The sequence below is a fragment of the Oncorhynchus gorbuscha genome, linkage group LG09, assembly GCF_021184085.1.
Source record: "Oncorhynchus gorbuscha isolate QuinsamMale2020 ecotype Even-year linkage group LG09, OgorEven_v1.0, whole genome shotgun sequence".
Classification (NCBI taxonomy): Eukaryota; Metazoa; Chordata; class Actinopteri; order Salmoniformes; family Salmonidae; genus Oncorhynchus; species Oncorhynchus gorbuscha.
In genome coordinates, this window is record NC_060181.1 from 41,515,117 (window position 1) to 41,540,302 (window position 25,186).

General features: G+C 41.4%; 1 protein-coding gene and 1 long non-coding RNA gene across 3 annotated transcripts; one reads left to right on the forward strand and one right to left on the reverse strand.

Annotated features, from left to right (window-relative positions):
• Window positions 1–17,255: 17,255 nt before the first annotated feature.
• Window positions 17,256–20,213, reverse strand: LOC124042820. The gene is made up of 3 exons (XR_006840207.1): window positions 19,289–20,213; window positions 19,030–19,168; window positions 17,256–17,538 (listed from the first exon to the last, which is right to left on the reverse strand). It is a non-coding gene; the product is annotated as an uncharacterized LOC124042820 (long non-coding RNA).
• Window positions 20,214–20,293: 80 nt separating this feature from the next.
• On the forward strand, window positions 20,294–23,543 carry LOC124042821 (probable thiopurine S-methyltransferase). 2 transcript variants are annotated; one of them, XM_046360945.1, is made up of 9 exons: window positions 20,294–20,406; window positions 21,349–21,465; window positions 21,618–21,710; window positions 21,842–21,974; window positions 22,386–22,438; window positions 22,536–22,610; window positions 22,723–22,808; window positions 22,934–22,978; window positions 23,131–23,543. In XM_046360945.1, the coding sequence occupies exons 2-9, from the start codon at window positions 21,368–21,370 to the stop codon at window positions 23,247–23,249; spliced, it is 702 nt and encodes a 233-aa protein (XP_046216901.1). In that variant the 5' UTR covers window positions 20,294–20,406; window positions 21,349–21,367; the 3' UTR covers window positions 23,250–23,543. The 2 variants fall into 2 exon arrangements, with proteins under 2 accessions (XP_046216901.1, XP_046216900.1); XM_046360944.1 differs by having other exon boundaries at window positions 20,390–20,490.
• Window positions 23,544–25,186: the final 1,643 nt, after the last annotated feature.

A 25,186-nucleotide genomic window follows, 5' to 3' on the forward strand; every position in this document is an offset into this window, starting at 1 on the left:
ATTTTTATCCAAATCAACTCCCCTGGTCCTTGCCGATGACAAGCATACCCATAACATGATGCAGCCTCCACGATACTTGAAAATATGAAGTGTGGTACTCAGTGATGTGTTGTGCTGGATTTGCCCCAAACATAATGCTTTATATTCAGGACAAAAAGTTCCTTTCTTTGCCACATTATTTTGCAGTATTACTTAAGTGCCTTGTTGCAGGATGTTTTGGAATATTTTTTAGTCTGCACAAGCTTCCTTTTCACTCTGTCAATTAGGTTAGTATTGTTGAGTAACTACAATGTTGTTGTTGTTTTCTATCACAGCCATTAAACTCTGTAACTGTTTTGAAATCACCATTGGTGATGGTGAAATCCCGGAGCGGTTTTCTTCCTCTCCGGCAACTGAGTTAGGAAGGACACATGTATCTTTGTAGTGACTGGGTGTATTGATACACCATCCAAAGCCTAATTAATAAATATTCAGTGTCTGTTTTTTTTCTCCTTTTTACACATCTACTAATCGGTGCCCTTCGTTGCTGGACATTGGAAAACTCACTGGTCTTTGTGGTTGAATCTCTGCTTAAAATTCCTTACTTGATTGAGGGACCTTACAGATGTGTGGGGCACAGAGATGGGGTAGTCATTATAAAATAAATAAATAAAATAATGTTATTGAACACAGAATCCATACAACTTATTGTGTGATTTGTTAAGCACATTTTTACTCCTGAACATATGTAGGCTTGCCATAATAAAGTGGTTGAATACTTATTGACTCAAGACATTTCAGGTTTTCATTTTTAATTAATTTGTAAAAATATGTATATATATATATATATATATTTAAAAAATCCACTTTGCATTATGGGGTATTGTGTCCATTTTAAATGCAGGCTGCAGCACAAAAAAATGTGGAAACAGTAAAGGGGGTGAATACTTTCTGAAGGCACTGTGTGTGTGGCTCCACTGTCACACATCAACGATGAATGGATCAGTATGGTGGAGCCTAGCAATAAGACAGACCACAGTGTCTGTTGAGGAGCCTTGCGGAGCCTAAGGGAAAGTACAGGGTTCAGACAGAGGTGAACCTTTGGGGTTCTTGTTGGAAGATCTTAAGACTGCATCCTTCCCATTCTTCCATCTTTTCTATGGTTGATTACTGGTCTGACAGGATTGGGAAGCTTTGACACATACGGAAAACAAGGGTTTGGACTCGTTTCTAGTTCCACCACCAATACGCTGATGTCAGACACAAGATCCGATCAAGAAGGAATCTGTGAAGTATTTCAGCTTAGCCTTGAGATATGGGGTGAAAGAATGTGTGGAAGCTGTCTAAAAACTCAATACAGAAAAAGCAGCCAAGGAAATTCTTCAGTAATTTATCTCACTAGAAGACATGAGACTTGAAAAGAGCACAGTATCTCTAGGGAATACAGCCTTGTGATGACAGTGACTTGCCTTTCAAGGTAAGTAATGGATTCAAGTAAGAAGGACTTTTAAGATGTGTGATGTAGATACGGCGATGCATTGTGTTAAGGCCAACACACAAGAAAGAAGACGGCTCATCAGAGCATTACAGAGTTAAATATACAGAAACTCCTCACTCCACCCCAAAAAGCACGAGAAAGAGGATTGACACCTACCATCTCAGATTGCTCTGAAATTATTTCTGTCGTTAGAAATGGAAAAGGTCGGGATTTCTGCGACATTATTTTGTTGAAATATAATTTGATCTCTGAGACACTAAGCTAATCGATTGCACCCAAATTGTCCATACATTTATAGAATTATATAGTACCCAACATCCGATATGCACAAAAACCTCTGTGAGTAATCCAAACACCACCCACAAACTCCACTATCCCCATGCTGTACCTTGGAGTACTTTACTGTAATTTGACAAAATTTTCTCCCCAATTTTGTGATATCCAATTGGTAGTTACGACCTTGTCTCATTGCTGCGTCCTCCGAAACGGCTTCGTAACACACTGTTTGCTTAAAACACGAAAGTCAGCCTTAGCAATGTGCTGGAGGAAACACCGTTCGACTGACGACCGAAGTCAGCTTTCAGACGCCCAGCCTGTCACAAGGATTCCCTAAAGCCCCCCCCCCCCCAGCCAAACCTTCCCCTAACCCAGATGGCACTGGGCCAATTGTGTACTGGCACAATTGTGGTACCTCAGCACTGCACTACAATGTAGTGCCTTAGACAACTGTGCTACTTGGGAAACTTGGGAGTATTGTTTCTTCATGCTATGGAACTGTGTTCTCAGTGAATTTGGTAGTGTATTTTTTACCCCCGGGTTCAGAGAGATTTGCGATTGAAGTCAACAGGACATTTTCCAAGTCAATTAAATGAAAGTACCAGATTTCACCCACTAGATGCCGCTGTTCCTGCTACTGCCCTTTTATCCAGTTTACTCGTATCTTTTGTTTATCAAATGTATGACAACATTTTCCTTGCAAGTTTGGGTAGAAACCCAAAAGCTTTTGCTCATGATGAAAATACATTCTGGTCATCCTCACAATTCAAGCCAGTCCTCCATGAAAGCAATTCCGTTTTTCCTTCGCTTAGACTTCATCTGCGTCCAGGGAACCGCCCGTGTGTGTGTTTCGTGAACAAGCAAACTATTAGGTTACAGCATTTCTAATGGTTTCAATGTTTCAAGGGATTGTCAATGGTAAAAGTCACAAACACACATTGTATAGTATTTTGCAATGGTATTGGGTTGAGTTGAATGGAAAATGTCACCAATCAAACAGAGATGTTTCCCAATAATTGTATTGACTACCATGTAATGGTTTATAATTGTATTATTTTGTTAGGGTTGTCCCAACATTTTAGTCACTAGCCCATTTCTCCATCACATTTTTGGGCTACATATGAGAATTGCACCATAGGGATAGCCCTCTTGGGTTGAAGAATTAGGTTGCTACGAGAAGGGCAAACTGAATTGCTTTCATGGTTGAATGGATTGAAATGTGAGGATGAGTATAGCATTTATTTTCATTATGAGCAAAAGCTTTTGGTTTTCTACCCAAAGCTGCAGTGAAAATGTAGTCATACATTTGATAAACAAAGAGACCAGCAAAATTGATAAAGGGGCAGTAGCAAGAACAGTGGCATCTAGTGGGAAAAACCTGGTCATTTCACTTATTTTATGGGGGAAATGCAAGCGACTTCAATGGCTAATTTCTCTGAACAGGGGAAAAAAACATCACAAATTCACTGAGAATAAATGTCATAGTATGAATAAACAATACTCCAAGTTGCGGCTTCATACAACGTGTCAAATGCTTGCAATGTTCAAACCCTACGCCCCATCCCAAGCACTTCGTTCTGCCACCTCTGGTCTCTTGGCCCTTCCATCCCTACGGGAGGGCAGCTCCCGTTCAGCCCTGTCCAAGCTATTCTTGGTCCTGGCACCTGGCACACCAATGGTGGAACCAGCTTCCCTCTGAAGCTAGGACAGCAGAGTCCCTGCCCATCTTCCAAAAAATTCTGAAACCATACCTCTTCAAAGAGTAAAGTAAATAAACCCACAGCACCCCCACTTCTGAACTTGACCCCCCCCCCCAAAAAATTCAATGAAAATGCCTTTCGTGAACTAACACTCGCACTTAATCCCCCCCACCCTACTAGTTCTGACTTTGCTGAATGCACTAACTGTAAGTCACTCTGGATAAAATGTCAAACACAGAGAACTGATACTGTATACTGGGGGTCTGTGGGTGGCGTTTGACCATGCATTCATTTGACTAGTCATTGGGCTCCCAAGTGGCGCAGTGGTCTAAGGCATCTCAGTGCAAGTGGCATTACTTCAGTCCCTGGTTCAAATCCAGGCTGCATCACATCTGGCTGTGATTGGGAGTCCCATAGTGCGGCGCACAATTGGCCCTGCGTCATCTGGGTTTGGCCGGGGTAGGTCATCATTGTAAATAAGAATTTGTTATGAACTGTCTTGCCTAGTTAAGTAAAAATGTTCTTTTTAATCATTGTTAAGTTTTTTTTGTGTGTGCAAATCTTAGAGTTTGGTACTATATTTATTGAATATTATATGAATCCTGTAAATTTAAATGGCCAATTTGGGTGCAATCAATTAGCTTAATTTCTTAGAGTTCAAATCGTCTTTCAACAAAATAATGTTGCAGGAATGCTAATCTTATCTGTTTCTAACTACAGAAACTATTACAGAACAATCTGAGATGGTGGGTGTCATGGCTTGAAATGACATGGAACCAGGTTTGGGTAGGTTACTTTCTAAATTGAATCTGTTAGTTACCTGTCAAAATTGTAATCAGTAATGTAACTATTGGATTACCCAAACTCAGTAACATCTGATTACATTCAGTTACTTTTAGATTACATTACCCTTAAGAGGCATTAGAAGAAGATAAAAATGTATGTTACCAATTGAAACACATCTATTTCAGGATAAATCAATGTTAAAGTTTACATAGCTGGCCATATATGGATGTTAAATGTTACTTTATGGGTTGGTTATGTCGGCTTCTTCTGACACATCGCTTTCTACTACATATAATAATATGATTAAATTCGATCTTTACATTAAAAACCAAAGTCTATCAGAATTCCAGTCATTCCAATAAATACCCCTTGATCTTCAAGAATAGGACTTGGAAATGAATTAGCCAATAGTGCATTGCCTGATTGGGCTCCTGGTCACTGCAGGCTGTGACACAGCCTGGGATGTAGTGGCAACTTTATAAGACTTGTAAATATGGAAGTATAGATTAGCCAAAATTGTTTTATCTGAGCATAACCCCAAATCTAAGGACTTTTTAGCCAGCCCTACTCAGTTGAGCACTACTGAAAAGTGCTATTTACATGTGAAAAATGAATGCAATATGCTGCATTTGCTATAGGCCTATGGTTAAAATGTTTTGTTGGTGACACTTTAATATCTTGATAATAATGCAGCTGTTTAAAGGGCAAATCAACAAGGTGAAACAATAACAAAACGGCCGCCCCGCCTCTGTTTTGGTCAGAAGCTGAGGGATGGTCCTGAGGAAATATAACCATTCTCAGATTAATAAGCAGAGCTATGGATACAAAGACCATCCATGATATCAAAATGATGGTTTTAACCATGTTTTGAGGCTATACAGTGTGTGTTTACATTTACAATGTTTACAAACAATGGAGAAAAACAAGGTTATATTTTGGGTTCTCATGGATTGTGACAGTTGAACTATGCTCATGAGGCATTTGTAAATTATAGTTTATAAATCCAAAAATGGATGTAGCAACTACAGATTGCCCCTTTTAGTCTATCAAAATATTGCCCCTTTGAACATGTGTCCATCAGGCCTATGGATAAAAACAATGTATTGGCATGAATTAGCCCCACTTTCATTCCGTAGGCTGGGATCCGCACTGTGCAGCTGTTGCAAGATCCCATTTTTCACTATCCACTGGTTTCAAAAACAATGATGATTGATAGAATTCAAGAAATGTAAACTGCCTATCATTATTGGGTTCAAATACACATTTAGATTTGTGAACAGCCATCCACAACCCGTAAGGCGCAAATAGCTAAAGGAGAGAGCAGCAGTTTGAATCACATCAATGCACTATGTAGATAACAATAATAACTGACATCCGTATCGCCGTAGACTACACCACTGCTGTCATCCTTACATCCAAGCCTTTATTCAAGTTTGATCATCTTTGGATGCCGACAGCAGTCATACGCTCAGGTTGAACAAACTTAAACTTGCGCCTTTTTTCAATGCTGATTTGAATGTCATTCAGAATTTTAAAAGTAATCCTCAAAGTAATCATCTAGTTTTTCAAAAGTATCTGTAATCTGATTACAATATGTTTGCTGGTAACGGATTACAGTTACCGTCTTTTTTGTAATCCTTTACCCTCCAACCCTGCATGGAACGACCCCAATGTTTATTTACACACAACATATCTACTTGCCACCTGTGTGTTTGCACTGAGCATGAAAAGCCACACGGTAAACATTAAAAGGTGTAGACTGTCCCTTGTGAAATCTCTTCATTAGTAAAACAAACAAGCCCCAATTTCTCTTGTCCATCCTAACGTCTCTGCCCACATTCTTACACAGCATCCTAGTCTCTGTCTCTGGGTTTGTTGTTAGTTCACATGCTTCAGTCAGTGAAGGTGACAGCTGGACTAGTGGCCTGCTCAAAGCTCATCCCTCCTCCTCGAGGACTGCCCGCCTGCCCTCAACTTTGCCTGCTGTTCCCCTCAAGGCCAACTAGAGTGTCTCTGCAACTATCGAAGGAAACGCAACTGAATTGAACCATCAGTAGATTGGATGGTGTTTACAGCAACCGTCAACTACAACTCAGATGCAATAATACAGGAAGGTAGCAGGGCAGGGAAAGTGCATGAAGGCATTGATAGAAACTGAAATGAGCTTGCGTTGAACTCTGACGGGGGTAGTCATTTCCTCTGTGCATGGGGAGGCAATACGGTTATGACGGAGATGATTTGCGTGGGCATATAAAACAGAGACCGTAAACTGACACTAAGATCAGCAGCGTCTGTTTTTAAAATAACAACGAGAGAAAGAGTTGGCGGTCAGTGTCTCAATGAGAATGTGTTCTCAGTTGACCTGGTTAAATAAGGGTTAAAGATCTCCTTGATAAAGTTACACAGAGACTCAAATGCTGAACTCCTACTTGTTTGCCTTTCTGCCAACGTATTCAGTTCAGTAGGCTGTGTTTGTGTGTGTGCATGTGTGTTTTCCTGCACACACACACACACGTTTGATTACTGGACTAAAGCTGAATACACATGTTAGTCCAGGGAAATTAACTTTTCCTGAAGACAAAACACATTTTGCGGTGAGGTGAAAGGCTACACAAGACTCAAATTAAACGCTGGTCTCTGTCATTAAAGGCTGGAGAGGCATAGCGGCAATTCTAAGGGATTCTTAGTCCTAGCCTTATTTGGCCATGCAATGTGTGTTTGTGGGGACATGTGTGTTTGTGGGGACGTATCTGTTTGTGGGGAAAACCTGACCAGGAATGACTGAGGTTGTGGCGAGGTTTGTCTGCTGTCATATCCGTCTGCGGTCATCTCAGAAAGTGCGTTTTGTGAAAAAGAGAATACAGGAACAGTCAAATCAAATCAAATCCTGACACGTCCTGGTAATCCGTCTGGCACTGCGGCCTTGTGAATGTTGACCTGTCTAAAGATCTTACTCTGTGGAGAGCATATGATCGCAGAGTCACCCATACAGCTGGTGCTCTCATGCATGTTTCAGTGTTATTTGCCTCAAAGCAAGCATAGAAGTAGTTTAGCTCGTCTGGTAGGCTTGTGTCACTGGGCAGCTCTCGGCTGTGCTTCCCTTTGTAGTCTGTAATGTTCTGCAAGCCCTGCCACATCCGACGATCTTCAAAGCCGGTGTAGTACGACTCGATCTTAGTCCTGTATTGACGCTTTGCCTGTTTGATGGTTCGTCGGGGGGGGGGGGGGGTATAGCAGGATTTCTTATAAAATAAATTCCAGGTTAGAATCCCGCTTCTTGAAAGCGGCAGCTCTAGCCTTTAGCTCAGTGCGGACGCTGCCTTAATCCATGGCTTCTGGTCGGGGTATGTACAGTCACCGTAGGTGGTCCAGAGTTATTTTCCCTCTGGTTGCACATTTAACATGCTGATAGAAATTTGGTAAAACTGATTTATGTTTCCCATCATTAAAGTCCCAGGCTAATAGGAGCGCCGCCTCTGGGTGAGCGTTTTCTTGTTTGCTTATGGCGGAATACAGCTCATTCAATGCTGTCTTAGTGCCAACCTCTGACTGAGGTGGTATGTAAACAGCTACGAAGAATACAGATGAGAACTCTCTCGGTAGGTAGTGTGATCTACTGCTTATCATGATATACTCAAACTTAGGCGAGCAATAGCTCGAGACATCCTTAGATATAGTGCTCCAGCTTTTATTTACAAAAATACATGGGTAAGACAAGTATCGTCAGACTGACCCCACTGTTCTATCCTGCCTGTACATCGTATAACCAGCCAGCTGTATGTTGATATTGTGGCCGTTCACACACGACTGTGAAGCATAAGATGTTACAGTTTTTAATGTCCCTTTGGTAGTTTAATCTTCCCCGTAATTTGTCGATTTTATTCTCCAAAGATTGCATGTTTGCTAGCAGAATTGAGGGAAGTGGGGGTTTATTCGTTCGCCCACGAATTCTCAGAAGGCAGCCCGCTCTCCGGCGTCTCTTTCTCAGCCTCCTCTTCCCGCAGATCACGGGGGTTGGGGCCTGTTCCCGAGGGAGCTGTATGTCCTCTGCCTTGGGCTCGCCAGAGTCGTGAAAGAAGAAAAAGGATTCTGCTAGTCCGTGGTGAGTAATCGCAGTCCTGATGTAGAGAAGATATTTCGGTCACAAGAGACGGTAGCGGCAACATTATGTACAAAATGAGTACAAAAATAAGTTACAAACAACTCAGATAAACGAACAAAAAAACACAATCGGTTGGCCTTCTGCTACGGCGCAATCTTACCAATGCCCAGGACACCATGGGCCTCTTGAAATGTCATGTTTTCTTTCTCTTTGCCTCATTCTCAGCCCAAGTTTATGCCTGTTACAAGGTAGTATACACACACACATTTTTTTATCCATGACCATGGCCATAAAAATGGCTTTCTTTCAATCTACAGTGAGCTAGTAGAGTGGAATTTTTCAATTCAGTAGGGATTACCTGAGGACCGTAATCACCATAAACCTAATCAAGCCCTGGCATTTTTATGAGGACATTTTCTTGATAGTTGTGCTTTTCTACCTAATAAAACCTTGTTGCTCTGCGTGGTGCGAGTCTGCGAGAAACTGACACAGTTTAATAAGATGTTTACCTCTAGCCTGAACAACCCATGCCTAGCCTCCCACCGCCTTAACGATAATTAATCAAGCCGGGTTGTAATTATGTCTCAACAATATGCTGCTCTCACTCCGACACCACGAGGGCTAATTAAACAAACATACAAGATGGGTTGGAACAATTAGGGCAGCTAGCTCAACATCAACTAGTGCTGCTCGCACAGCAGAGCATGCAGGATATGGAACACAACTTATCATGCTATCTGCATGGGGCTCTAAGCAGAAGATGCCCTCTGTATCCAGATCTGGGATCAGATTATAGTGAAATATCCTAACCTTGACTGCAAGGGATGAAAGCAAAATGTGATCTTGGATCCATTCTAAAAAAGGACAATTTCACAGCTACATGATGATCAGTCCAAGGAAAGATAATATTTGTATGACTATGGGGTGCCAGTGTTTTCTGGGGGTGCCCTGATTTGTTATGGCAGTGCCCAGCAATCCTATAACTCAAACAGAGCTTCCGCCGTTATGATACCCATTCTAGAAGCAGCCAACTCGTACCCCTTCCTTCCCTATACAAAATGAGGTAATATATTAAGTGTGGCATGGTGCAATGAGTCCGCCATCCTTGTCAGAGCAGCAGGGAACGGGTCACTTTGAGTCACCTATCCACATCACTAGATACCATGGCATGACACTCAAGAGGAGTTATACAGTCAGACTGCATGATGATTCTTTCAACACCTTTACTACGGTACGTTCACCAAATACAGATAACATATTTACTAGAATCTAGTATCCTGAAAGAGAAGCTAGAATCCTTAACTGCTACATTCATTTTGAGACTTACAAATGATTGATTTACACCTTCCTAATATTGAGTTGCCCCCCCCCCCAGACTCAATTCGTTGGGGTATGGACTCTACAGGGTGTCAAAAGCATTCCACAGGGTGTTGTACTATTCTTGATACACACGGGGAACTGTTGAGCATGAAAAAAAACACAGCAGAGTTTCAGTTCTTGACACAAACCGGTGCACCTGACCCTAACCCTAACCCTACCATACCCCACTGAAAGGCACTTAAACATTTTGCATGGCACACATACAAAAACCAGGTCCTTCTTAAACCTGCCTTCTCACCTTCATCTACACTGATTGAAGTGGATTTAACAAGTGACATCAACAAGGGATCATAAGCATTTCATGGTAAAGTCAACACTTGTTGTATTCGGCACATGTGACATAAGTTTGATTTGATTCGCCTGGTCAGGCTATGTCATGGAAAGAGCAGGTGTTCTTAATGTTTCGTACACTCAGTGTATACTCATTAATTCTGGCAAGAAAACCCCAAATAAAAGCTTGTTTTAGTCCAATGTTTGTAAACAATGTAAATGTACACAAACGCTGTATAGCCTCAAAACATGGTTAAAACTAATTTTGTAATCATGGATGGTCAATTCTTGCATCCATTCTTGCTCTGTCTATGAATTTGAGAGTTGTTACATTTCTCCAGGCTCATCCCCATCCCGTTAAAAGCTATGACTGTTGAGTAGCAGTGAATGTGAAATCATTCCACAGGTTTTGGGTTTTGGCTTCAAATTATTTCTGTGGTGTCCGTTTGACCCTGTCCTTGGCTGCACTTCATCAGTCAATGCCACTTCATCAGTCAATACCATAAATGAGTTTATTGTCATGGGATGTCACCATGTCATTTTCCACCCTCATACTTCACAACTGAATTGGTTCTGACACCTCTCTTGACCTCGGGGATGCTGAGCTTCATAGCTCAGCCAGTATCCAATTGGAGTGTGCAAGAAAGGCATCTCTCAACACCCACACTTGAAAAAACAGGAACATCCATCATCACAACTCAAAATGTGTCAAGGGCATATCCAAGACACACACACACGGTCATGCATAATGTTATGTTAATAGATTTGAAATGTAATTTACGTTCTATTGCATCAAGAAAATGACACCGATATTAGATCATTTCTGAAGCCGAGAAAAGTCTACCTTTATCATTTTCTACATCATTCTTCATTCTCAAAAAACAAGCAGACAGTAGAATAGTAGCCGAGGTTATTGTGTCGTTACCTGTACTTATTGTGGTCCTTTATTGTGGTTATACGGAAATGACAGGCAGACTGTGTTATCCACTTTCGAAAGAAAGTATTTAGTCCTTGTCGGCAATATTCACCGAGTTGTCAGTAATTTGTCAACAAAAATCTGTCATTGTGCTTGCCTCTGTTCTCTTGACGCTCCTCCTAGCTACAGCGGCACGTTTTGTTTGCGTACAAGTTGAGCGTCCTTTTTAGCGGCACCGGGGATTTAATGCCCCTCCTGGTTGAGGCACTTCGCACTGGCGGTCCTCTCGATTTACGAGCTCGAGAACATGATTGAGTACACACGACTGACACGCGCAAATCACTCAGGGCGCGTCCATAAAAATAATCTCACCGCCCCTGTCTGTTGCTCACAGGCTACAGTTTTCTCCCTCTCCACAAGTGGCGTAATTTTGATGTTCGCACTACCTGGACCCACATTAAACCACACGCTTTCTGTGCACCAAGGAAATGAACAGAGTATTTCAGATCATTCACTCTCGCTCAATATTCAACGTGCCACTATATGCTAGCCTATTGGTAATAGACTGCACCCTGTCCCTTTGTCACGACAAGTGTCTATCACTCCCGTATTTGCACTCTCTTTATCTGAGCATGAGTGTGTCGAGGCCGTTGGAGCAATTCGGCAGAAGCCATGGAAACAATGCATTGGGGAAATAAACAATTGAGTGGTGGCGGAAAAAAAAAACCAAGCATTCAAATGCGCTGCCATCGGTTGATAGGCTACTCGTAGAATATGTCAACAGTGACAGTAATGACCTAGTCGAATATGCAGACTCCGTAGGTTATGCTATGCTCGTCCACTTAATATTAAATATGAACATTGAAGAGGCACAATGCCCTTGGACACTGTGCACGATATCACATGCAGGTTCACTTCTCCGTCTATAAACACTTGTCTATATTATGTGATTGAAGATAATCCTGTAGATTACTTCCGGAGTGCAATATGCAGTCATTGATATAGGCTATTGAACAACCATAGAGAAATAAGAGCGCCCAGCAATAGTCTCCGGGCTACATCGCCAGTACAATCCGCCTGCTTTCTCCGGACCGAGAACTCACCCTCACCGGGGGGAAACAAAGCGCAATTCCCCGCTCAGGCGATTTCCTTTTCACTCCTCGACCAATCATTTGCAAATCACCTCCATGTGAATGCACAGGTTATTATTCGATACCGGTATTGGGGTATCTGCGACAAGTTGTCCATTTTAAACATCCACAACATTCCAAAGATGACCCGCCCCCGGCGTTTGTGATTGGTTCTCGCGGTGCCGAGGTACTTCGGTCTCGCAAGCTGTATTTAAAGAAAACAGGCACATCTGGGTCTGGCCAGCGGTTCCGCGCAACTGGAGAATTTCGGAACCACTGAATTACGCACACAGAACGGCTTCGACTTTGAAGTGAACCGTACATACGTCGGCAATGGATTTGGTTTCAAGATACACATTGCGTAACTCTAAATTAGTCTTGCATGCTGACTTTTTCTGTAATATAATTTTATCTATACTCAACAAAAATATTAACGCAACATGTAAAGTGTTGGTTTCATGTGCTGAAATAAAAGATCTCAGACATTTTCCAAGTTTAATCCTTTCAAATGTTGTGCACACATTTGTTTACATCCATGTTAGTGAGCATTTCTCCTTTTCCAAGATAATCCATCCACCTGACAGGTGAGGCATACAGGAAAGTGATTAAACAGCATGATCCTTACACAGGTGCACCTTCTGCTGGGGAAAATAAAAGGCCACTCTAAAATGTGCAGTTTTGTCACACAACCCAATGCCACAGATGTCTCAAGTTGAGGGAGTTGAGGGAGGGTGCATTTGGCATGCTGACTGCAGGAATGTTCACCCGAGCTATTGCCAGAGAACTGAATGTTAATTTCTCTACCATAAGCCACCTCCGACGTCGGTTTAGAGAATTTGTCAGTACATCCAACGGCCAGCCCAGGACCTCCCCAACCAGCTTCTTAACCTGCAGGATTGTCAGAGACCAGCCACCCGGGTGGGCCTATGCCCTCCCAGGCCCACCCATGGCCATGCCACTGCCCAGCCATTTGAAATCCATAGATTAGGGCCTAATTAATTTATTTCAATCGACTGGTTTCCTTATATAAACTGTAACTCAGTAAAATTGTTGAAATTGTTGCATGTTGCGTTTAAATATTTTTTTCAGTATAGCAGAAAGGACAAGGATGGAACATTTCAATTCACACACATGCACACAAACACACACAATTCACAATTTAGCCTATTTCCTAATTAATATGTTACAATGGCAATTAAATATTCTGTAGGCCTACAGTATACAGGGCTATCATAAAAATGAAGAGAAAGGAAAGGGTTTTATGCTCATATGAGGAAGATGATAAAGACATCAGTATAATCAAGGTGGTCCTCTTTGTGACTAGCCCACACCCAAATGCTGGTAATTTTCTATGCACCTCGCGCCTCCCTGTGTTCAAAAGTTGTAACTACTCACACTGTCTCTGTCTCCTTTGTGAGACTGCTCCATGCTCCCTGGCCTTTTCTCAATTTGTTTTGCTCAACTCCTACATCCTCTCCTCCATCTTCTCTCTCCTCCTTTTGAAAAAGTTCATAGGTAATCGAGGCGAGGTGGCAACGAGAGGGAACCTGGGATGAAAATGCCTCTGTATGAAATGAGACTCTCATTTTCCACTCATTTACAAGGGTGGAGTCCAAATATAATGTGTACAGTGCTAAAAACGAATTTAGTTAGTTTTGCATGACATTTTATAGATACAATGATGAGTAGCATATTGTTTTTGAAACTTGTGCATGCTTTCTCATGCAACAAAAAACAAAAGCCTCAAAGGGGGTGTGGGAGATTAAAGAATTGTTCTACAAAGGACTCAGGTAGGATACTACATGACTATCCTCGATGAAAGGTGGCTATCGAGGAGGGGGAGGGGACACTCTTCCGTTCGCCTATTAATGAATTGACATCTCCTCCACCACTCAACCACTTATCGATTTCCGGGTCACGGTGGAGAGAGGACGGAGGAGAGAGGGTGGAGGACGGACTTTTGACCAAATGAGAAAACACCCATGTCAACGGGCTGCTCTCATGATGACATCATAGCCTATACCCTATCTGCTATCTCCCAGGACTGAGATCATTGTACAACGCTGTGCAGGCTGTCTGCAGATTACAAACAGCATCTGTCACAGTTTCAACGTGATTCCAGGATGCTTTCTCTCCAAATGTAAACAAAGTAGGCTACATTTAGGATGAACTTGTGTTCCAAACACCCTGACTGCATCGTACTCCACACAATGAGCCAGTGTGTAGGCTCATCAAAATAAAACATGATTTCAAAACTCTATGAAACCTGAAGTGAATTTGCACCGTTAGAATAATTGCTCAGCTTCATAATATCCTTAAATGATATGATCTTAATTCTATGTCAAAGCACAACACACAAATTATATTTCAAAGCACAAACGGTTTAATTTATATTCATGAGATTGGATTGGATTTTTTTAATACATAATTGATGATCTGAAACCGTAGGAGACACACTCCTCATTAGATAAGTGTCAGTGTAAGAATGGGGGGGTAAAAACATACATTTCTCAGTTGCATTCCGTAAATAGCATGACCTTAGTAGCCAGGGGAGATGTTGGAAGGTCGTTTTCAAGTGCATTTTGTTTTACAATGAAGAAGTCCAGTATGTCCATATGTACAATGAATAAATTGCAAATTGGCAAAAACCTATATTTAGAAAGACTATTTTATTTGTTTATTTTTTATTTCACCTTTATTTAACCAGGCAGGCCAGTTGAGAAGAAGTTCTCATTTACAACTGTGACCTGGCCAAGATAAAGCAAAGCAGTGCAACAAAAGCAACAACACAAATTTACATATAAACAAACGTACAGTCAATAACACAATAGAAAAATATATGTACAGTGTGTGCAAATGTAGAAGAGTGGGTAGGTAGGCAATAAATAGGCCGCAGTGTCACAACACCAACCGAAGGTGGCTCCTCTTCCCGTGGCTCCCCTTCCCGTTCGGGTGGCGCTCTGCGGTCGTAGTTGCCGGCCTACTTTTCTCCCCCTCCTTATGTGTTTATTGATTACACCTGCTTTGAGTTTGTTGTAATTAGTTGGGCTTTATTAGTCAGCCGGCCCGCCCGTTTCTTTGTGCGGGATTGATCATTGTAACCCTGGTGTTTGCTTTCAGACGAACGTGTTTGTGCATTTAGTGCTAGACTGTTTTCATTCCCTGTGTCTGGGGCATTTTGTTTGAGCACCCAAAAGTGGAGTGGTCGTGGTTCACCGTGTGTGCATTAAAGGAGCACTTTATTGAACTCTCTGCTTTCCTGCGCCTGATTTCAGCCTCATGACACCCAGGACCTTACACGCAGAGGCGAAATAATTAAATTTAGCATTAATACTGGAGTATTACATGCACAGATGATGAATGTGCAAGTAGAGAAACTGGGGTGCAAAAGAGCAAGAGGATAAATAACAATATGGTAGTTGGCTGGGCTATTTACAGATGGGCTGTGTACAGGTACAGTGATCGGTAAGCTGCTCTGACAGCTGATGCTTAAAGTTAGAGAGGGAGATATAAGACCCCAGCTTCAGGGATTTTTGAAATTTGTTTCAGTCATTGGCAGCAGAGAACTGGAAGGAAAGGCATCCAAAGGAAGTGTTGGCTTTGGGGATGACCAGTGAAATATACCTGCTGGAGCTCGTGCTACAGGTGGGTGTTGCTATGGTGACAAGTGAGCTGAGATAATGTGGGGCTTTAACCTAGAAAAGACTTATAGATGACCTGTTGCCAGTGGGTTTGGCGACAAATATGTACTGAGGGCCAGCCAACGAGAACATACAGGTCATAGTGGTGGATAGTATATTGGGCTTTGGTGACAAAACGCATGGCACTGTGATAGACTACATCCAGTTTGCTGAGTAGAGTGTTGGAGGCTATTTTGTAAATGACATTGCTGAAGTCAAGGATCGGTAGGATAGTAAGTTTTACGAGGGTATGTTTGGCAGCATGAGTGAAGGAGGCTTTGTTTGCGAAATAGGAAGCTGATTCTAGATTTAATTTTGGATTGGAGATGCTTAATGTGAGTCTGGAAGGAGAGTTTTCCGTTTCAAATTAAATGTCAACTCACCGTACCTACTTCTCTTCTCCAGCGTCGTTCCTTACAGGTCGTGAGTGTTGTAACTGAGAAAAGACCATTTTTATGAGCTACACGCTTCAGCACTCGCCGGTCCCATTCTCTGAGCTTGTGTGGCCTACCACTTCGCGGCTGAGCCGTTGTTGCTCCTAGACATTTCCACTTACAGTTGACCGGGGCAGATCTAGCAGGGCAGAAATTTGATGCACTGACTTGTTGGAAAGGTGGCATCCTATGACGGTGCCACTTTGAAGTCACTGAGCTCTTCAGTAAGGCCATTCTACTGCCAATATTTGTCTATGGAGATTGCTTGGCTGTGTACTCAATTTTATACACCTGTCGGCAACGGGTGAGGCTGAAATAGCCGAATCCACTCGTTTGTATGGGTGTCCACATACTTTTGTATATATTGTGTAGGTCAACCTCACTGACTGGGGTCTACATACGGGTGTCATCCCAGATTATAACAAAAAATAATTTATAATTAATCTGTACATTACTCTTATGAAAACCTGAACCTCTTGCCATCCAAGTGAGACAATACAACCACAAATACACCATGTAATATCTACAGAAGTACAATGTAAATACTAGGTGTTACACAGTATTTAGATAGTTAAAATGAAGTGTATATTGAGGGGTACTTACTTGAAATGAATGTGTACTTTTATAGTACATTACCCATCCTGACAACCTGGCCATTATTTTAAGGCTTCCGGAAGCACCATCCGAGTGAGAAAATGAACACACTAGTGCACAGAGTACATGTAATATCTGCATACGTCCATTGTTATTACATTGTTATTCATAGGGCTGGTTCCATGTGTCTGGCACGTCTCCTGTCTTAATTTATAGAACATATTCTGGGTGTTCTGCCAAATAGTGTAATATCTCTACCAGACATAGGCAGGAACCAAGGATTGTTTATGACACCAAAGACAAGATACACAAAATAAAATTTCCTTCACAACACCACAGAGTACATATCTGTAATATCTGCAAAAGTAAGGTTGTCACTAGTTGTTAAACAAGATTTTTCTATTTAAAGTGTTAAAGTGAAGTGTAACTTTATAGTTACCTTTGAGCAATTTCTATATTATTAACAAGTAAAAATACATACAAATAAAAGACGAGTTTCTATTTTAGTCAACTTTATTGCAACATTTTATTGTTCGATTAATAGATTAATTGGATTAATCAAAGATACATAGCCTTTCTCAATAACATAAAAATAACTATTCTAGTGATGTCTCATATCTTTTGCCTATAGTATGGTAAGTAGCTTAGATGGCTCATTTGGAAAAATGGGATTGTCTTTTTCTTCCCTTTATGACATTACAAGTAACAATGGAAATTGCCAACTCTGTCTCAGACAACTCTGTTTCTTTCTTGTAAGCATTTCCCATCCTGGAGTCTGAGACCTTGTGGCAATCTGTGGTAAAGAAGAAGAATGTATGACAATTTAGCATATAAACTGCATTACCCCTAGTTGTCACGCCCTGACTGTAGAGATCCTTTTATTCTCTATGTTTGTTTGGTCATGGTGTGACTCGGGTGAGAAAGTCTATGCTTTCTGGTTCTTTGTTTTTGGCCGGGTATGATTCTCAATCAGGGACAGCTGTCTATTGTTGTCTCTAATTGGGAATCATACTTAGGCAGCCTTTTTTAACTTTTCTCATTTGTGGGTTGTTGTCTTTGTTCGTGGCATGTATAGCCTTACAGAGCTTCAAGTTCGTTTTGTTGTATATTGTTTTTGTTTGCGACATTTAAAATAAAAGTATGTATGTTGACCACGCTGCACCTTGGTCTGGTCATTTCCTTGACGACGATCGTGACACTAGTTATTATCAATGTTGTGTATAAACACTGGATGACTGACAGGGGACAATGTATTGACTGAAGCCACTTAGCAGCCAACTTGGTATTAAAAATTGTACAAAACATTTTTTTAAAGATTTCGGAAGCTATATAAATACTTTAAATGTCTGTCGTTTTTGACTCATGTATTCTACGACAGAAACCTTATTGCATACTTTTAAATGTAAATTTCTAAATATTACGTGAGTTAAACATAAATATACAAGATATAAACATTTTCCTTAACTTTTATAAACATATTATTTCTTTCATCTCCACAGATCAACTCTGGAGCTAGGGATCTTGGTCACCTCCGTGACCAAGGCCTTTCTTTCATGATTGCTCAGTGTCGCCGGGCAGCCAGCTCTAGGAAGAGTTTTGGTGATTCCAAACTTCTTCCATTTAAGAATGATGGAGGCCACTGTGTCCTTGGGGACCTTCAATGTTGCAGAAATGTTTTGATACCCAGATCTGTGCTTTGACACAATCCTTTCTCTGAGTTCTACAGACAATTCCTTCAACCTCATGGCTTGGTTTTTGTTCTGACATGCACTGTCAACAGGTGTGTGCTTTTCCAAATCATGTCGAATCAGTTTAATTCACCACAGGTGGACTCCAATCAAGTTGTAGAAACATCTCAAGGATATTCATTGGAAACAGGATGCACCTGAGTTCAATTTTGAGTCTCGTAGCAAAGGGTCTGAATAATTAGATAAATAAGGAATTTCTGTTTTTGATTTGAATTCATTTGTTAAAATGTCTAAGAACCTGTTTTTGCTTTGTCATTATGGGGTATTGTGTGTAGATGTATGAGGAAAACATTTTATTTAATCAATTTTAGAATAATGCTGTAACTTAATAAAATTTGTAAAATGTCAAGGGGTCTGAATACTTTATGAAAACACTGTAGTTTAGGTGTATAGCTAGTTAGGCATAGCTTTAAAATGTGCAGTTTTGTCATACAACACAATGCCATAAATGTATTGAGGGAGTGTGCAATTGGCATGCTGACTGCAGGAATGTCCACCAGAGCTGTTCCCAAAAAAATGGAAGTTAATTTCTCTACCTTAAGCAGCCTCCAACGTCATTTTAGAGAATTTGGCAGTACGTCCACCCGGCCTCACCACGTGTAACCACGCCAGCCCAGGACCTCCACATCCGGCTTCTTCACCTGCAGGATCATCTGACACTAACCATCCAGACAGCTGAGGAAACAACAAAAGGATATCGTCTCAGGGAAGCTCATCTGCGTGCTCATTGCCCTCACCAGGGTCTTGAATTGACTGAATTGGCGTTGTAACCGACTTCAGTGGGCAATTGCTCACCTACAATGGCCACTGGCACACTGGAGAAAACTTTCTCTCTCCTGTATTTACATTTTTGACCTACAACATTGTTTCTTTCGCTGTAATCTTTCATGTCTTGATTCTGCACACTGACCTTCGAACTCGACCCCATTCTTTCACACTGTAACATAATGTCAGTATCAACACGTGGGCACGTTGTAGGTTGTCCTTATTTTAAGCGTGTTGTGCAGATGGGCAGATCTTAACATGATGCTTCCAAAAGGGAGACTGTTCCTAAAGAGTGAAACTCTTGGAAGGTTAAATTATGGAATAAGAATTTGTCTTTGATCATTTTAAGTGGATTTATAAACCATTATTCAACTAATCTTAATAGGTTTACAATTTGACAAGCACTATCTGGCATTACTATCTCACAATTTTTATTAATGTGTCTAAAATGGTTGAATTGATGCTTAAAGTCATTTTAAAGATGTAACAATTTAAAGTAGTTTTCATGTGAAACGTTTGTGAACCCGTTTTTGCCATTGGGCCTGGGCATCAGACTTCAGAGCCCTTTAATTGCAGAGCTGTGTCAATGAGGTGGTCGGTTTTCAATTGGCTAACACTTACCACTTGGGAAGGCTGAAATATGGGTATTGAGATGCTTTCAAAAACTTTAACATTTGTAACAAGCATGATAACAAGCATTCCGTTGTTACATCCCAGTAATTACAGAATGCGATTACTACCAGTTACATGTTGTTGTTACAGTGTAACTGAATTATTACAATTAATTGTAATACCTGTGCTACAGTGTAATTACGTGATCCCTTAAAATCAACCGCTGCCGATATTTGTCATGACTACTCCAGAATGGTTCCTTTTTCAGTGGGATTCGAGCAAGGATTTCATATTTAAACGAGTAAGAGATAGAGTACTGTCACATAAATTGTACTAGGGTACATTTTGTATTCTGCTCTTTGCGTGGCTGAGGACGAAAGTTGAGCGGGGGAAAAAAATATCCTTTGAAATGAACATCCGCTATCGATCACGTGGAGAGCAGTGTTGACAAAGGCTCCTCCCACACCAGTAGTGCAACTCATTGGCTGTGGCTCGGTGAAGATCACGTATAAATCGATATCAACATTTTTGAGAAGGTAAGCGACGACCGTGGACATGTTGTACGAGTCGAGTTCAGTTATGTTCGTCAGCGTAATGTTTATGCTTGGCGGGAAGTCTAGGTAAGCTGATTCGTTATGTCGAATCGGGGTTGGTTTAGAGAAAGACTGCGCACAGCAACCTATTTTCAATACACACTGCTAAAGTAACTAATGCAGTCGATATAATTGCTGCTCTGTTTACAGGACTACTATTTGGGCCTACTAAAAACTTGCGTAACACACAATCGTAATAATACGCCCACTTACTCATTTCTAAATGTCAACAGCAAGATTATGAAATTCATTCTCTGGTGATCGGTGTTTTAGGGGGAGGTTCCTTTACAAAATCCCATGCTGTTGTATTTCCTATGAAGTTGCCTGTGAAATTATGGTTTATCCTGAATGATAGCTGTTCTTTGGATCATGTTTAGGCCACCGTGTCTAAACATGATCAGTTTATAGGCAATTCTGCTCATGAATAGGCCTACACTGGTCTTTGACACACCTGATCAGCATATGATTGACCAGTACAAGGTCAGTCTGGAGTCTGGACTACTCCATGTCCCTTTAGTAGTGTTCTCCACTTTAGGGACAATATCTCAACAGACTGACCTGCACAATTGACAAATGACCCTAAGCATTGGTAGGTGCACAAAGAGCCCTTTTTATATGAAAAGCCCAAAGTCTTCCAACCCTGTTTGTAATTTTTGCCTCAAAGTGCACACCCCTAGTCTTTCACACGTAATGATCATGAGTCACAATGACATGACACAATTCCATACAATTAGCCTGGCACAGTCCACATTGACTGTTTTTACTTGTGTGTCTGTGAGCGCGCATAGAATACCACCCGTGAACTCCCTCTCTGGATCAGTTGTGTGAAAGAGGTCATTTTCACCTGTCCTTTCTCTTTGTTCACCCCTCATTGACCAACTCTAGTTGGTGTCAGACAAACAAAATGTTGTCAGCCCAGGCGGACAGAGTGATGGCCCTGGGAGAGTGGGAGGAACGGTGGAGGGAAGACCAAACAGGCTGGCACCGGCCCCACGTAAACAAGTAAGGATCTCTTTTATTTACCTTACAATGACGTGGCTTAAAGAGTGAATTCATGCTTGTATTAAATGCATGTTTGTTTAACATGTCTCTGCCAGCATGTTATTCCTAGGCCCATAAGGTAAACTTCATATGACGAATTTGATTGTTTCCAGGATGCTGGAGAGTAATATTGAGAAAGTTCTCGACGGACGGAAGGGAGTTAAGTTCTTCTTCCCTCTATGTGGGAAAGCTCTGGACATGAAATGGTAAGTGATGTGCATTACAAACAAACAGTGTGTTCTCAATTAACATTAACTAGTGAAAGTCACAGTTCATGAATTAACATCCCATAAATGACCTTTGACTTTACTGTCTTTTACCACGTGTTCGACTCCAGGCTGGCTGATATGGGCCATTCTGTTGTAGGGGTGGAGATTGCAGAGAAGGCCATCAAGCAGTTCTTTGAGGAGAGTAACATGACTTACAGTGAAGAGACCGTTTCTGCATTACCTGGAGCCAAGGTTTACAAGGTACTGTGTGCCAGAGAGCGGCTGGGTTGGCTGCTATGACGCTACAGTGGAGGAGTATGTGGAAGACGAGATGTTACAAGGTGTTTGAGGATTTTCTTTCAGCAGCGGTGGCAGTGTGGGGTTCTTCCTGCGGATGTGGTCTTCCTGAGGCATACATCTACGCATGAAAACCAACAATTGCTGTGGTGGCATATAGGGCAAACAATGCATTCTTACCCTAGAAGTTCAAAGTCTTGGATTTTATTCATACCAGCTACAGATCCAGCATAGATAATGATTGGTGTTTGTGAAAGGAGTTCATAGAATTATTTTAAGACTCTGCTGCCAATATGCACAGTCATGTTCCAATAGCGAAAGAGCTAACGTTGCAGTGCGTTTACCCTGTGTGGTTCGTATGCTTTTCTTCCACAGAGCTCAGAGAGAAATATCTCCTTGTACCAATGTGATCTATACAATTTCTCCAGGTAAGAGTCTAAACTATTATCAATACATTTTCTCTTTTGACTGGGTCAGAAGGAGGAGGCCATTTACAGTATGACATCCTCTCACTTTGTATAACAGTGCCATTGAGGGTCAGTTTGGAGGGATTTGGGACAGAGGCTCCTTGGTGGCCATCAACCCACGGGACAGACAGAAGTATGACCACGTGAACTTAATTTTCTTCTGAAAGTCAACATGAGAACAGAGCATGGCATGATGGGAAGAGTCTTTGGCTGATGGCAAACTCTGTCGCTTCTGTATGTAACAGGTACGCGGCTCTGATCACGTCGTTAATGGACAAGGACTGCCGATACCTCTTGGACACTTTGCTCTACAACCCGGAAGTGTACAAAGGTAAAAGCTTTTCCCGTAGCTAGCATTGTAGCTAATGATGATATGCTATTTGTATTAGACCGCAGAGTACTTGCGTGTCACTTGTAAGTACATCCGAGTTAAAGTGAATACCCCTTTTTCTTTAGGTCCTCCTTTTTTTGTGCCCGACGAGCAAGTGCAAAGTCTATTTGGTAAGTTATTTCATGGCGGAGATTGTCTCTGTGATTGTAATTCTGTCCGTATTTGATTTTTCAGATCAAACTACATAGAAATAAATGTGATGTACATCGTCGTGGAGGATTTAGTGATTAGTTTCCATGTGTGATTGTGTTTTTAATTCCAGGGAAGAGCTGTGATATAGAGTTGCTGCAGTCACTGGATGCCCTCACAGACAGAGAGAAGGCTCGGGGTATGGACTTCTTCACAGAAAGAGTGCATCTCATCACTCTAAAGACCAACTGAGGAACCAGTGATGACTCTTATTTAGGTTTCAAATATGGACATAATGAAGAAAATACTCTCAGTGGCTTGTCTTCAGCTTTTTAGTGGCATGATGTGACTTGAATTGGGTGAATCGTTTTTACTTATGATGGAATGAAGAAATGTCAATAAATACATTTTTTAAATATAAATAAACCCATGTTCTTTACACATTAGTAAACACAGTATTGTAAAAGTCATACATTTACAGACTTGTAACATAAATGATCGAGGATTTCGTTTTTGTTTAGGGGAAAAATAAATGTAAAAATAGTTTCTAAATCTCTTTACCTGAATGGAATAGTAGTAGCTGTAATAGAGTGAGTAGCCATTTTGTATTGCCACTGTATGGGATCAGTAGTTAATGAATGATGATACAATTTAAATAACTGCTGAGACAGCTGGTTCAGCCGATTTCCCTCTGGCAAAATCATGTTTGACTATAGGTGTAGAGGCACATGATATACAGTGCATTCGGAAAGTATTCAGACCACTACTTTTTTTAACATTCTGTTACGTTACAGCCTTATTCTAAAATGTATTAAATAATTTTCTTCAATTTACACACAATACCCCATGATGACAAAGCAAAAACAAGTTTGTAGAAATTTTTGCTAATGATCCACCAGGGAGTCCAGGACCCAATCTCACAGGGCGGGGGTTGAGACCAAGGGGATCAAACTTAATGATGAGCTCGGAGGGTACTATGGTGTTTAATGCTGAGCTGTAGTCAATGAACAGCATTCTTACATAGGTGTTCCTCTTGTCCAGATGAGAGAGTGCAGTGTGATGGCGATTGCATCGTCTGTGGACCTATTGGGGCGGTATGCAAATTGCGGTGGGTCTACGGTGACAGGTAAGGTGGAGGTGATATGATCCTTGACTAGTCAGCATGACGCTGCCATCACCATGCTTCACCGTAGAGATAGTGCCAGGTTTCCTCCAGATGTGATGCATGGCATTCAGGCCAAAGAGTTCAATCTTGGTTTCATCAAAATCCAAGCGGGCTGTCGTGCTTTTTACTGAGGAGCAGCTTCCGTCTGGCCACTCTACCAAAAAGGCCTGATTGGTGGAGTGCTGCTAAGATTGTTGTCCTTCTGGAAGGTTCTCCCAACTCCAATGAGGAACTCTGGAGCTCTGTCAGAGTGGCCATTGTGTTCTTGGTCACCTCCCTGACCAAGGCCCTTCTTCCCCAATTGCTCAATTTGGCCTGGCGGCCAGCTCAAGAAAGAGTCTTGGTGGTTCCAAACTTCCTCCAATTAAGAATGATGGAGACCACTGTGTACTTGGGGACCTTCAATGCGCCAATGCTTCAATTTTTTGGTACTCTTCCCCAGATCTGTGCCTTGACACAATCCTGTCTGAGCTCTATGGACAATTCTTTCAAACTCATGGCTTGGTTTGCACTCTGACATGCACTGTCAACTTTCGGACCTTAAATGGACAGGTGTGTGCATTTCCAAATCATGTCCAATCAATTGAATGTACCACAGGTGCACTCCAATCAGGATGTAGAAACATCTCAAGGATGATCAATGGAAATGGTACCGAAGTTCAATTTCGAGTCTCATATCAAAGGGTCTGAGTACTTATGTGAATAAGGTATTTATGTTTTCTATTTTTAATACATTTGCAAAAATGTCTAAAAACCTGTTTTCACATTGTCATTGTGGGGTATTGTGTGTAGATTGATAAGGAACACTTGTATTGAATCCATTTTAGAATAAGGCTGTAACGTAACAAAATACAGAAAATGGAAGGGGCCTAAATACTTTCCAAATGCATATACATCACTGGCTACATATACTTCTCTGCTCTTGAATTCGTCATGTGTACATCTACTTATGACTTATGTCAATGGTACTATCATCCAGCTTCACACATACAATATTTGATTAGTCACTTATGAAGGAAAAAAT

Coding starts and splice junctions, on each gene's coding strand:
- LOC124042821 (XM_046360944.1), top strand. CDS start 20,426: ATGTTGTACGAGTCGAGTTCAGTTATGTTCGTCAGCGTAATGTTTATG. Junction 20,491..21,348: donor ATGCTTGGCGGGAAGTCTAG/GTAAGCTGATTC, acceptor GACCAACTCTAG/TTGGTGTCAGACAAACAAAA. Junction 21,711..21,841: donor AAAGCTCTGGACATGAAATG/GTAAGTGATGTG, acceptor GTTCGACTCCAG/GCTGGCTGATATGGGCCATT.